At 35.6% G+C, this 14,549-nt stretch overlaps 3 protein-coding genes across 9 annotated transcripts in view; 2 read left to right on the top strand and 1 right to left on the bottom strand.

Moving 5' to 3' along the window:
• LOC110376519 (serine hydroxymethyltransferase) overlaps positions 1 to 14,549 on the top strand; it is a 136,137-nt gene that overhangs the window by 114,703 nt on the left and 6,885 nt on the right. The window contains exons 1-3 of one of the 7 annotated variants that reach the window (XM_021335018.3): positions 12,342 to 12,709; positions 13,227 to 13,459; positions 13,608 to 13,723. In XM_021335018.3, coding sequence (XP_021190693.3) covers positions 12,593 to 12,709; positions 13,227 to 13,459; positions 13,608 to 13,723 — 466 coding nt within the window. In that variant the 5' untranslated portion in view covers positions 12,342 to 12,592. The other 6 variants (XM_064038073.1, XM_021335026.3, XM_049843919.2 and 3 more) reach the window with 6 other exon arrangements.
• On the bottom strand, positions 2,688 to 4,307 carry LOC135117811 (lipase 3-like). Its single transcript, XM_064037980.1, has one exon. It carries the CDS (start codon positions 4,196 to 4,198, stop codon positions 2,864 to 2,866), a length of 1,335 nt encoding a protein of 444 aa, XP_063894050.1. The 5' UTR covers positions 4,199 to 4,307; the 3' UTR covers positions 2,688 to 2,863.
• On the top strand, positions 7,955 to 10,317 carry LOC110376843 (lipase 3). Its single transcript, XM_049843683.2, has one exon. The coding sequence runs from the start codon at positions 8,452 to 8,454 to the stop codon at positions 9,826 to 9,828; it is 1,377 nt and encodes a 458-aa protein (XP_049699640.2). The 5' UTR covers positions 7,955 to 8,451; the 3' UTR covers positions 9,829 to 10,317.

Genomic DNA, 14,549 nt, shown 5'->3' with positions numbered 1-14,549 from the left:
TGTTTGTTTACCTATGCCATCCGCTCGCCTCCCCTGAAAATAAAAAAATCGTTGCATTCAGATATTGGTACTTTCATCATTTGCTTCTACGTAATCTCTTCAACCGGACTATGATATTGAGCATGTAGAGATTTTGGTTTCTCATATGCTACAAATAGTTTAAAAAAAAAAAAAAACAAAAAAGATGTTGTTAAGTAAAACCAAAACATTTAATACATAATATACCAGTAATCTTCTAAGGCTTTCGTAAATAGTCAAAGGTGAGTTTTCCCTGTCCTTAAGCTGATATTGTAGTAAAGTCGAAAAGGAAGTCAATGAAAGGCAACACTAACTCACTCCGGAACGAGGTCAGCTTGAGATGTTCACACGTATACAGTTCATGCCCTCGTACCGGTGAATGCTAGTACAAATCCAAAGAATAGTCTTGTATTGTAGTTTTGCAGAAATTGGAAATGCAGGGAGGTCAGTTATTCTTTGTGGTGGCTTTTGTATTTTATTTTCTTACTCTTAAAGGCGTCTGTGAAATTATAATCAGACACTATCATTTGAAATCAGTTTGTATCCTCTCTAGATGAATAAGATTAGGTACTTTCGATTGGGTAGATTCCACATACAATACCCATGATTTTGAAAATTTACATTTAGCATTTCGTTCTAGTTTCCCACTCAAGCAATATCATTTTGATTTATTTGTTAACGTTAGTTATTTCTACCTGATAAATCCCCAATGGCGCATGTTTTCAGGAATATTTATTTGCCGCGCCGTCAATTTCTCCAAGCGGTTTCCCTAAGGATTTAATGGACGGAAAAATCATCGGAAATTATTTTATGAGAAAACTGCAAACTTGGAATTCTGTTTATGGATCTACTCTTGTAAAGTTTATTATTAACAGTAGGTGGGTACAAACAGTATATTGAGAGTTTATTTGTTCAGTGATAGTTTTCATCTTCATATACATATTTTTGGCTGTGTTATAAAATGACAAATTCGGTATCTATTAATTACTCATTTTCCTATTATCATTAACAGCTATATGAGGTTCGCAGAAGACTTTCCTCCATACGATCTTTTAATAAAATTATTCTTTTTTCAAATATGTATGTAGATCCTTACTTAAAACACCATAAATGCATATTATGTCAGCTGTTGTTGATCTCATACCAAGAGGCATATCTACCTTTGATATTAACAGAAATGATCTGAACGGAAATTACATCGATTCAATTTCCGTAGATAAAATCCGAACGCTTTTGTGTAAATAGTTTGTGAAGTTTGTAAAGTAATCAGACTATGTATAAGTGTGTTAATATTTACAAATGCTTAAGCTAAGCAGTTATAAGTGAAGAGCCCTTAGAGCACCCACTTGCATTCTAATCTATGGCGAAGATATTTATTAACTTTCATCATATCATATCAACTCAATGACTACTTATTTTAGGGTTTATTTTTCCAAATCACTGCAATAACTACATTTTAAATGACTCCACTAGCTTAACCGATTACACACTACATTAATTTGAAGTACCTACATTAATTATTCCTAACGTGACTGATCAACTCCTTTTTTATTTAAAACACGGTTATTTATACTTATAATATGATGTGATGTGATTCATAATAATGCAAATTAAGATATCAACTAAGAAAAAGTCAATGACCCCATCACATTAGAATCGATGGACAAATACATATGTTATTTCTTTTATCTGAGTTAACGTTGATATGAGGCGTGATCCTATCACTCATGGTAATAATACTTACCTATACCTCAAAGGAATTTATTTCTTTACAGTTAGGTATACAAATTCAAAACGTTTTTAACAACTTAGTATTGCTCATAATATACCTAGGAATTCATAAACTTTTGGCTAAGACAAGATATTCTTCAGATAAAGATTATGTACGAAACATGTAAGGAGTGACAAAATTTATTTTTTAGAGAAGATACCAACATTAGTATATATTCGTTTCTAATGGAAGCAGATCAGACAGAGACGTCCCGGTACCATCATAGGGACAGTGATAAATTGCAGACGTATCTTCGGCAAGTGAATCTCGGCATGTAATCCATCTTCGTCTTTTTCTACTTGATATAAAACATAGATGTGGCCTTGAGTAAATTCAGTTTTTGTATGCGGTTGTAAGAACGGCGGCGCCAACTATACGTATCAAGATCTTCGTGCCTAAACTTCTACGACAGAACAATGAATTCTAAATGGCTTTCTTATTAGAAATCCGTCAAGCTTCGGATGTTATGACGAGATTTCTGATACAATTGCCAAATGTTCTTTAATAGTTATGTATTAGAATCAAAACAAGTAGGTATGTCTTTACATATTTAGACCTATTTTAATGGAGCTCTATTGATAATCGTAAGTCGCTGGATAAATAGTAACTTCTTTAAGTGCCCCTTTATACTAGTCGGGTCGTTAAGCTCTGCATGTGCACTCTCAACGTCTAATAAAAGGACAAAATAGAAAATGCATTTGTTATAGTCTTACCTACAGAGCTATAGCTACTTACTGAATTTTTATTGTTACATTACAGCACTTTATTAAAGGATAAATTACATTATTTCTTCTTTAATAAATTGCTGTTCAACTTGTCATATATTATTGTGTTTCTCGACGCAACATTTTACTCCGCCTACGCCGCAAGCTGCCAGGGGAAAATAAAACGATTTTCAACGAATTGAATTCCTTTATACAGACAGATTCTGATTAAAAAAAAAAACATAATTGTAATGTGCACATACATTTCCTTTTTCTTAAAGAGATCCAATTACTTTCTTAACATTTTCCTACAAATCTAAGTTTTGAAGCACAAATACATACTTTCAGTTTTTAACTTTTAAATATGACACTATTGTTTATTATTGTATTGTTTAATCACTGACGACAATTTTGTGAACACCAACTGTTTTAAATCCTTAGCAAACAAATAATCGATATGATTGAAATGTCGATAAGGCACTGTATACACATCCACTACATTTATCAGTCGCCTACGCAATGCGTCTGCATCATCGAACGACACTAACCAGTCGTTTTCACCATGAAATATAACGACAGGCGCAGTCACCTTCTCTAGCGGATACTCGGGAGGCAGCTTAGAACCATATACTTGTATGTTTTGGGTATCTCCGTAGTCAAACCTTCGGAATATACCCGAAATTATAGTTTGCGAATAATGTTCCAATTGTTTTGTGGCTGCTCCAGATGGCGCGTGAGAAAAAATCACTGGCAAATTGGTAACGTTCAGCTGATCAGCGTCAAAGCCACATACCAAAAACAAGAGGTTGCTACAAACTAGTTGAGCAAGGTCTTCTCTTCCGCAGACGGGTATAAAGTTCTGCACCAAGGTAGAAGTTGGCACAAATTCGTAGAACCCCAATTCTTTCGCAAGTGCAAATAACAGCTCAGGGTGAGAAAGTGTCACGATTTTTAAAAAGTTTAGAAAAGGACTTTTCATATTAGGTATTGCTGTTGGAGCAGATAACGCTACCATTAAAGATATTTTATCGTTGTATTCAGGTACTTCAGAAGTCATGACGAAGAAAGCTGTACTGCCCTGAGAGTGGCCTATGTAAACTAACTCTGTTTCATTCTTCTTATCTAAAACATAGTCAATCATAGCCGGCAAGTCGTAACGCCCAATCTCGTCCCAACTGAAGTTCCAGAATTGGTACGTGGGGATCGAAAGGGTCGCATGTTTCTTCGAATGTTTGGTGCCTCGAGCGTTGCCCATCCATACATCATACCCTTCATTAGCGAGTAGATAGGCGATCCCAGTCTGCGGGCCCGCGGTCACCCAGTCGTCGGCGCTGGCTAACAAGCCGTGCATTAGAAATACCGCTGGGCCTTCACTACGAATTCTAATCATGGTCAGAATATACCCATCTTCAGTTGTGACTTCGTGTTCCTCCACGGAGTGTCCATATTTGTGAATAAGTTGAGACACGTTTAAATGAACGTCTTCATTATAAAGCCCAGCATTGAACAATTTTATATCACCTGTGACCCTCGTACTGGCGAACAGGTCGGATTCCTGGCTGAGTTTGAGGTAATTCTGAAATTCCTGAATGTCCAATAATTCACGATCACGTATTTCGGAGCTGCGTGACCAGCATTGCAAACAAATAACACTTATTGTAATACACAACACTACTTTGTACATATTGAACACTGTTTCTGACATAAAATTTCTAAAATGAAATTCTATATAATAGGAATATCCACAAACTTTTTATTAAGCTCCATATCTAGCAACAGAGTCAAGGCAAATGATAATTTTGTAGCTAACAACATAGACTGTGTTTCGGCAGTAAATTATTCTTAATCCCATAAAATGCTAATTTTAGATTTTATTTACCATATAATACAGTTATGGAGTCAAAATTTATGTAAATAAATATAAGTATATTATAATTTATGAATGGAATAATATAAAAGCGTTCATGTCTAACCTAAACCAATTTATTTTATACAAAAGCAAAAATCTCAGCCATAGGACGTCTACTGCTGAACATAGGCCTCCCCCTTAGATCTCCACAGATAGGTACCTGTTGGAGGCGACCTGCATCCAGCGTCTTCCGGCGACCTTTATAAGGTCTTCTGTCCACCTTGTTGGTGGACGTCCTACGCTGCGCTTGCTAGTCCGTGGTCTTCAAAAAGGTCTAAGTGCATTTAACTGATTTCAATGATAGGTTCTATATTTTCTTTGGTTGGGCAAGTTGAATAAAACGTATGTGACATACCAATTTTTTCTAATCTTATATTATAAAATTATTGTGTATGGGGGTCATTTAAAACCAGGAAAAGGTGGTGTAGGGTGAAGCCGAAAGGCTTCACTAGTATTTTAGTAACAACATACAACTATGACACAAAGTCCACTAGAACGGTAGGTCGGTACTTATTAGCATTTTTTAAAGATATAGATATAGATTCAATAATTTACATAATATACAAAACTAACAGTTACCACTATTATTTGTAAATTATGAACCTATGTAACGTTCATTGACCGAATGAATAAAAAATAAGCAGATATTATTTTGTACGTATCACGTCCTCGATGTGACACGTCCTGTTTCATAATTTACCTAGTTACATAGGCTAACAGTTTTTTTCACAATACATAAATCATTTTTAGACACAACGGTTGGTTAGCCTTTTACCTACATAGCTTATGTGAGCTGTGAGCTATCTTTGTGGGAACACGGATGAACGATTGACTTGTCCTTTGTTGACCCTAAATCCTATCTCATGTACAACATTTTATAACGACATTATAAACAGCCAACGATTGGGTGACAGCGAGCTTGCAGCTACCTAACAACAGATGTGTCCTACCGTTCATGTGTGCTTGAAACTTTTGAACTACGATGCATTATAAAATCAATCGCTAAGCCATAGATACATAAGAATTGCACTCGTACTCGTAGCCGAGTATCCGCTACGTGAACAGTTAAGTAGCATAAACTCACTGAATAATAAAAAAAACAAATGGCATCGTATGTCGAAGTGTCGTTACGACTTGCCGCCGGCTTTTATTTTATTGGCGGCCCCCATAAATAGCCTGCTTTTATCTGCTATGCACCATAAAGCTGTTTCTATCTTCCCACGTCGCTATCGTGAACATTTGAATAAATTACATACGTATGGGTAGTTAGGTACCTACTCTGAATGCAGATCACTTAACACTTGCTAAAATAAAAACGCGTAAAATGATTATAAAAAAAAATATTATTCTTCTTAATTTTGATACTGATAAGATAGGTACTGATGGTGATATAAGGGCCCATAAATTAAAACCAAGGAAAGCCAACACGGTAAGATAGTTCTTGGGTGTTGGTTTCCAACCAATCAAGGGACGAGCATGGCCAGCACTACCTATCCCGTGCGTCTGAGTCACGCGCTATCCCGACCTCCGTTCATAGCGCATACATAGCATAGTAGCATAGAGGTCCCCATCTATAATCTCATTATTTTTACGACCAGGGATCAAGTGTGACAGGGCACTCAAGTTAATTGAGCGGTGTCCAGTAGCGCGTAAGGTATACAGTTACACGGCAGGCTATCTAGTTTCAATCTCTTATCTTCTTTTGATCACCTAACTGTTATGTAGCTAGAAAGAAAAATAAAACGCTCCGACTCTTGATGCAATCTTTTTGCTAAATACATATATCTTAATACAGCCATATTTAGCAGATGACGTGTTCGTGTTTTTGATTCCAGATAAAATCCAGTCTTTTCTTGTTTCATCGCGAATGTGTCTAAAAACAACAGTTAGCTTAATGGTGTTTGTTTTAACCATGAGTGACCGTTTCAAAATATGTTTATCGATTGATAAGTTATAATTACGGTAACCTAACTACAAGCCATGCCCGCGATTTCGTCCGCTTGGTATAATGTGTTTAAGAACATTGTTTAATTAAAGAAACAAAAAAGCAAATCCAATGTAATTAAATTATAATAGATAATGAATTTGTAGAGAGCAATCAGTATTCACATGCTCATGGCACATTCGTCTACCCTCACCCAGTACAGTACAGTTAGTAAAAGTAAACTTAACTTAAACTGCCTAAAAATACGCTCTTACCTCTATAAGTGTCAATGCTTCCATACCACTTTTCATCCTCTTTCCACTGAAAAGCATCAAAAAGTATCCTTCCCTTCTGGCCTTTATCCTTTTGAAAGAATTACGAAGGATTTGGAGAACCATCTATCATTCATGAATTAACATTCCCAGATATTAGTCAAACACTATTGTTAATCTTCACAATAATGGTTGATAAAGTCAGAAACACAAATTCCTAAGTTTAATTGTTATCTTGAATTATGAATACCCTATAGGTAAGTTGTTGCTTGCTATTTATTTATCTATATTTGATATCTTTGAGGTCAACTCACGGACACGAAATCTTGTTCACAACCAAACTTAACTCGTTTTTATTATAGTTTATCTGGATGTCAGTTTTCAAACTCTGACCCACGAAATGTTTTTATGCATTACACAACCGTGTTATAAATAAAAAAAACCTTCAGCTTCAACTAGCTTTCATATTTGATGTTATCTACCCATCCTCGAAATTTGAAACTGGATCTACTAGTCCAATGTAATATTTTGGCACGGCCCGCGGTGGGTGAGCCCGACATTCACTTATCCTATTTATATTACCCAATTTTAAACATATCTAAATATATACACTTAGTGCTAGATGCCGAGTTCCTAGGTAGACGATCGCTTCCAGCACTACTTATTTCATTTACTTACTCAAATAGATTTAAAACAGAATCTCTGCCTTCCGACCTACTTTTCAGTGAATCTAGATACTTTGAAGTCAAAAGCGAGCAAACTTTCCGCCTAGATAGGTGAATATGTTCCACCTTTGGCCGCATCTTCGCTTACCGTCTCGAAATGAGACCGAACTAACACCATTCTCACTGCAAACTTCGCAACCAGTTCGATTTTAAAACTTCCAAGAATAAGTATGTCATTGACTCGTTGTACTCAACCCATTTATGTAGCAAGACTTTTCAAACATTACTGATTGAAACCCCGCCGTAAAATCAGTCGACCCGTTCAGGGTTAATTACAGAAAAACGCTTTGATCCTTCTCTCAATCGGCCATAATATTACGTACTTATCTACAGGTATGGAGTTGTATGAAATTACCTTTGTTTACCTCGTTTACCTACTTTATAATTAAGGGATCCCCATTCTAAATGGTTCTTTACGCTCAACTCCTGTTGGATTATTAATTCACAGGAATAATTGAAATAAAATTAAATATAGGTACACATATTATACTTACTATACATATAAATATTTATTACAAAGAACGGCACACAACAGAGTATGCAATGAAGTTTTTTAATTTCTTCATTGAATTATTAGATAAAATTTACAAGGTAAAAGAAAATTAGAGCAAAAACATCAGTTTCTTCAATATTTTATATACCTGCAGTTATATCTTACAATCGTTTTCTTTGGTAATTGGTACGATAAGTAAGGAAATTATACATACTTTACCCACATGTTGTAATTTGTTTTGCTGAAGTGCAGAGACGCTGAACGTACTCAAAACTTAAATTGTACCTAATTATTAGTACCTACTGTATTGTAGGAAGTTATATCTATCTAAATAAAATCAATCGATTGATTTGAAAAGGGATATATCCACTGATAGATACCATTCGAAATCTCCTCATACCTTTACCGAAAAAAAACCGATCCTAATGTATTCTGTGAATGTTGGTGCTATTGGTGCCCAATGCTTAATTTGGGGAGAAGATAAACATTTTTTTAAAATAATGTAACCGATTTAATTTGATTTCTTTTAATTACAGTATGACAAAATTATTTATCTCTAAATCTTTAGGAATAATAAGTAATATACCAAAGGTTGACATTATCTGCTTACGAGATTTAAAAAAACACTATTCCGTATGCCATTTATTATACCTATAGGTAGTGCAATTCACTTTAGCACAATGAAAAAACGTTATCGGAATTCCATTATTTTACTAACCGTTTTGAACTTCATTCATTGCATTTGCTACGAAATAGTATTTCATGAAATAAAAATTAACCCAGTGGCATTAATAAACGAATTTGCGGCAGTGATTGATATTTTATCTAGTGAAAAAGCACCTGACAATGAAGATGTCCATTTAAATATTACCGATTTGATTGTAAAATATGGCTATCCAGTGGAACAACATCACGCGAAAACAGACGACGATTACATTCTTACAATGTTTAGGATCCCGAGAAGCGGTCCTGCGGTTTTTCTTATGCATGGTATGTTACTTAGTTCTGATGACTGGGTGACCAACGGACCTCATAACAGCTTGCCATATCTACTAGCAATGGCCGGATACGACGTTTGGTTGGGAAATGCTCGAGGTAATAAACACTCTAGACAACATGCCAAAATATCACCAGATACGCCCGAATTTTGGAATTTCAGCTGGGATGAGATTGGTCGCTATGACTTACCCACCATGATCGACTATGTACTTTCAACTGCAAAGACGGAAACATTGGCATACGTGGGGTATTCCCAGGGCACCACAAATTTCTTTGTTATGGGATCTGAGAGACCAGAATATAATGATAAAGTTTCGACTATGATCGCACTAGCACCAGTAGCCTGGTCGTCGCACATGAAGAGCCCGTTTGCAAGAATGGCAGCTCCATTGAGTTATTACGCAACGATAATTATCAAAATGTTGCAAATGTACGAAATCCTGCCGAAGCCAATCAATTACCTTTATAAAAATACCCCGCTGTGTAATATAGGGAATGGTATAGTTTGCAGCACAATTTTATTCATCCTCGGTGGATTTGACTATGAACAAATTAACCAAAGGAATTTGCCAGTGATTTTCGGACACATGCCTTCTGGTGCTTCTATAAATCAAATTACACATTATTTACAAAATATGATGTCAGGAAAATTCCAGAAATTCGATCATGGCGAGGACAAGAATCTACAACTATATGGGACTCGCAAGCCCCCTTCATACGCAGTAGACAAAATCAGAACGCCTGTTGCCTTGTTCTACGGTGAAAATGATTGGTTTTCTGATGTCAAAGACGTCAAAATTTTGAACAAGAAGTTACCAAATGTTGTAGATTTGTATCACGTCCCTTTGGCAAAATGTAATCACGTTGACTTTCTATGGGCGAAGGATGCCACACGTCTTATATATGCCAGAGTCCTGGAATTACTCAGATTTGGGAATAAAACTAATGGTCTGTCGTGTTTTTCTGAAACTTGTAAAAATATAAACGGCGTGGACCATCACCTAGATAGTTAAAAGCTCGCGGCACACAAAGGCGCCTATAGATTGTAGGTTGGTTGACCCTACTCAACTGCTGCAGGTTTTCTTATGCAAATATAATTTTAGAACAAAGTGCGGTAACAGGTCATTCGCTATTCCGTCTTGATTGCCAAGTGGACTATCGCCATCAACATCTCTGAGACTTTTCAGGGAGTAGCGAAATATACAAACATGAACCTGGTCTTCGACCGGGTGTGTAATACCGCAGATAACACAATTTAACTACCGACGGTAATTTTAAGTGTACGGCAAATTATGTTGGAATGCAAGAGCACACACTCTTCACAGCAATATCAAATATAATGTTTATTGTAAATGGAAACCATTGATGGAAACCATTTCAAATAAAAAGAAGAAACATAGCAACCTAGATTTAAATTCCTCTCACACGTTGGGAACAGGAAATGGTTTGTTACGGAATTAGGTACCTTAACGACATTCAAACCTCGGAACATAATATAAGCATCGTTTACTTAGGCATTTCGAAAGCATTTCCGAATTAAACTACAGAATTACAATTTCATTATTCAGAACTGTCGTAAATCAAACCTAATTTGATTTTGATATTTAACTCAAATCTTGGTGCTCGTTGTGACTCAATTACGTTGTACCGTCTCAATAATGGCACTCATGGTTAGGTCTAAACTTCTAACGAAACTTGTGTGTGCATGTTAATTACCTTACCTTTGTCAACGAACCCTTCTCAATAACTTTATATCTACACAAGTAGGCACCTTCGTTACTCTTCGTGATAGGTTCAGTCATTGGCAGCTTCCAAACACCCTTCCTACATAATTAATAACAACCAACTGTCAACTTATCAAGCAAATTAATTATCCTTTCTGCATTTCTGTGACTGACAGCCCGAATATTGAAATTGTGTCAACGTTTGTGGCGAACGGCGCTGTCAATTTCTGGCTGCCGTCAATGTTTGGTAAACTTTTCCTACAAAGCGCAAACTACGAAACAGTAGACCGGTAGGTACAATAGCGGAGTAATAAAACATCAATAACGTACATGTGTAGTGTATCATAACAGGACGACCTACCTATACTGGAAACAAAGCAAACTGGAACTAGGTTAGTACTACATGACTACATTTTCGAGTGATTCTGGAACCGACCTACCTTAGACGAAAAATGTTCAGTGTACCTACAAATTAAAGGCCTCCTATAACTAATGTGTTTTGATGATAATTTAAATGATATTCGTTTTTTTTAAAATGGAATAGGTTTTTTACATTTGATATGTCAATTCTGCCACCATTCACACAAGACCAAATAAATATAAGATTAAAAGTTCTTGAGGAATTTTATTTAAATAAATCCAAGATGCCAGTCCCGGGCGCACTACGCGCTATAATACACACATGTGATTTTTTATTAGGTAGGTACCTACTCGTGTGTTTTATCTTTCTGTCGACGTAGTAATTGGCTATTTCGATACGAATAGTAGGTACATACACCAGTAGGTATGCCCCTTTTGTATTTTGAAGAGCAAGTGCAAATGAAAGTTAGCGGCGCGACGGCGCCAGGCGCTTGCGGTCATACCTTCTTTCTTAGAAAGTATAACACACTGCATGTCACACATGTAGACATTTATTTCATGTCATGCTCTTGCTTACAACCTCTAGTGTATGCAAGCCCTAATGGAACCTATATAATTAGATCCCTTCGTCTATACATCACGTTGAAACGTAGAGTCAAAATGGTATTATCGGTATATATTCTGAACATAATAACATTTGAATACGCAATTTAGTTGGACGTATGACGTAGAAATTAATCTGATATGAGGTTGCAGGAGTCAATTTTTTTTAATGATCTGAATTTCTCAATTTTAATTGTATGATAAGGTTTTTTTTATGTTGATCTGGTCCCTGCAATAAACCGTGACAGTCTGACAAGACTCACCTACGTAACATAGATGTACCTCAGCAAAGTGAAAATGACGGCGGATTTAACTTCAAAATATTTAAAGAAATTAGGTACCTCCTTACAGCAGTCAGACTACTAAGAAGTCTAGAAATAATTTTACAGAAACACACCTCTTGCATCTCCAAAATAAAACGAAAAATTACTTAACAACATAAAGTATGTGTTACCTAAATGTTAGCTAGGTATAGGAATTAAGTGAAGGTGAAGTATGTAGGTATCGCAATTCATGAGATACAGCGTTACAGACAGACAGACAGACGGATTTCGAAGTTTTAATTACATGAATCCCTTTGCGTACAGAACCCTAAAAAGTAGGTAGGTAGGCTACTTTTAAATTAAATATTACCTCTGCTACTCGATATGTAAAAAGAAAAAAGACAACACAATTCTTATGCTCTTATTGATATCCTTCACCCAACTAGGTACTACCTAATGATGTAAGCACACAAACTTGTTTAATGAGATTGATAAACATTTACATTATAATGCCAAACTGCTTATTGCAACAATCGCATGCACTCGGTTTTTCAATTCCGAAGAAAGCACTCGAGCAGTGTAGCTCGTCTAGCTGTAACCCGTGCATCAAATTGTTCGCCAGATTATATCATAAAGAGACCTCTGTGTTGTTCACTCTCCCGATTCGTGAATGTAGCCATCTGTCAGTGTCAGAAACGTCAAGTTACGTACATCTGCAGAGTTCATAATGGGTTATCAAAAGTGATAAAATTAAGTCATGTTTGCGCAAATAAAAACATATTGTATAGTGTAATCGCGGGTATAGTTGGCTTTAAAATAAATTTATAATGTCCAAACTACTAGTCAATACGTTTTTTTCCACATTACCTCAAAAATTTGCCAGATTTTCATCATACTGTATTGTGAATCCAGCGCAAGCAGTTCACGGGAATATCCGCTCTAAGGTACTGTAATTGATAAGTTTAAATTGTTTGTTAACTACATTGGCGCGTAAAAAAATTGTAAACGTGCTTCAATCAAGCAAGACCCGAGTGGAGAATAACCTCAGTGTAAAATTAAGGTCCAAATCAAGACAGTAGCTCGAAATATTTTTTTTTCTTTTAAAATATATATTACTATTTATCCAAAACATTCCGTGAGTATACTTTTTGACGTGTAGTAGTTTTGTAATATTATTTGAAGCGCTGTTACGAAACACGCGTGGTTTGGTACGTAGATGCAATAGTTGTACAGAAAACAACCAACTTTTGTTTTTGATTGCATTATCGTACTTATCAGTTTAAGGTCAGCGTTTCTCCTTTATATTACACTATGATCTTAGATACTGTTCAGTTTATATTCTTGTTTAGTGAGGTTAAAGTGTCTCTTATTTATACCAACATTAGCCAAATAATTTATTTTTAAACTAAGTAGTCATAGACTTCTGCCAAATATTTTTTAAAGGCTGTGATAATATTTCAGAATTCCAATTTTAATAGACAAATACATAGCAGCTCAACAATGAGTAGTTCACTTCTCAATGGAAACCTGTGGGACACAGACCCTGAGCTTTATGCCATCATCAAAAATGAGAAGGAACGTCAGAGAGCTGGACTTGAGATGATTGCTTCGGAGAACTTCACCTCCATACCAGTACTTCAGTGCCTGAGCACATGTCTCCACAACAAATATTCTGAGGGCATGCCCAACCAAAGGTATGATTAGTGCTATAACATCTAAATTTTGAGAAATTAATATTTATAAAATAAATACCACATGGTATTTTTTTACTCTGATTTTTTACTGGAAAAAACAAAACTACTTTCTTTGAGATGATCTTGCTAAGAAATCATATTTTTATAGGTACTATGGAGGCAATGAGTTTATTGATGAAATTGAAATCCTGGCACAAAAGAGGTCACTTGAGGCCTACAGGCTGAATGGAGATGAATGGGGTGTCAACGTGCAGCCATATTCAGGTAAATCTCTAGTAAATTAGACCTTATTAAAACAATATGAAGTTTCAAAATCGAATACACAAAATTTTGGCTAGGAATTTCCCTATGAAATACAGTAGGTACCACTTTTTCTGACCCAGGAATCAAACTCACTGCTTATTTTGTCAGCGAGCACTTGTAATTGTTACTTATATAAAGTCCCATGCTTCCATGTAATAATTTAAATATAAAATTATAGCCAGCTTATCAATCAAGTAGGTATATGATGATTAGTCAGCCTGGCGTTTTCCTTAATATTTTGTGGCTAGCTTCCGGTCTCAGCAAATATGTATAGCCACTACCAGTAACTGAAACTGAAGTTGGTTTATTTGTAAACCAGAACTTGAAAATGTACATACTGGCACTGAATGATCAGCAATCTTAAATAAAAATTATTAACAGCATTTTATTACATCGTGATTTTTAGTATGCATCATCAGTTCATCACGATAAAATATTTAATGAGTATTGTATAATGACCCAATATAAAATTTCCATTCAGTTACTAACATTGCTTCACAGTAAAGAATAATGAAAAGGTTCCATGCATTTTAATTAATGATATCTTAAACAGTTGCCTTATCAAATGTCGTAAGAATAGTTGACATTAGATACATACCTACATAATAGTTATGAAACATGAACTTTGTGTTGGGACTTAAATCCATTATTTTTAACGGACTTAAAAAAGGAGGTTCTCAGTTTGAACTGTATGTATATGTATATTTTTGCGAAATTATCACATGTTTGGCTGAACCGATTGTGACGCGGTTGTCAGCATAGTATTTGCCAGACTTGGACTAGGAGA

Source organism: Helicoverpa armigera, chromosome 2 (genome assembly GCF_030705265.1).
Source record: "Helicoverpa armigera isolate CAAS_96S chromosome 2, ASM3070526v1, whole genome shotgun sequence".
Taxonomy (NCBI): domain Eukaryota; kingdom Metazoa; phylum Arthropoda; class Insecta; order Lepidoptera; family Noctuidae; genus Helicoverpa; species Helicoverpa armigera.
This window is presented reverse-complemented; position numbering and strand designations above follow the sequence as displayed.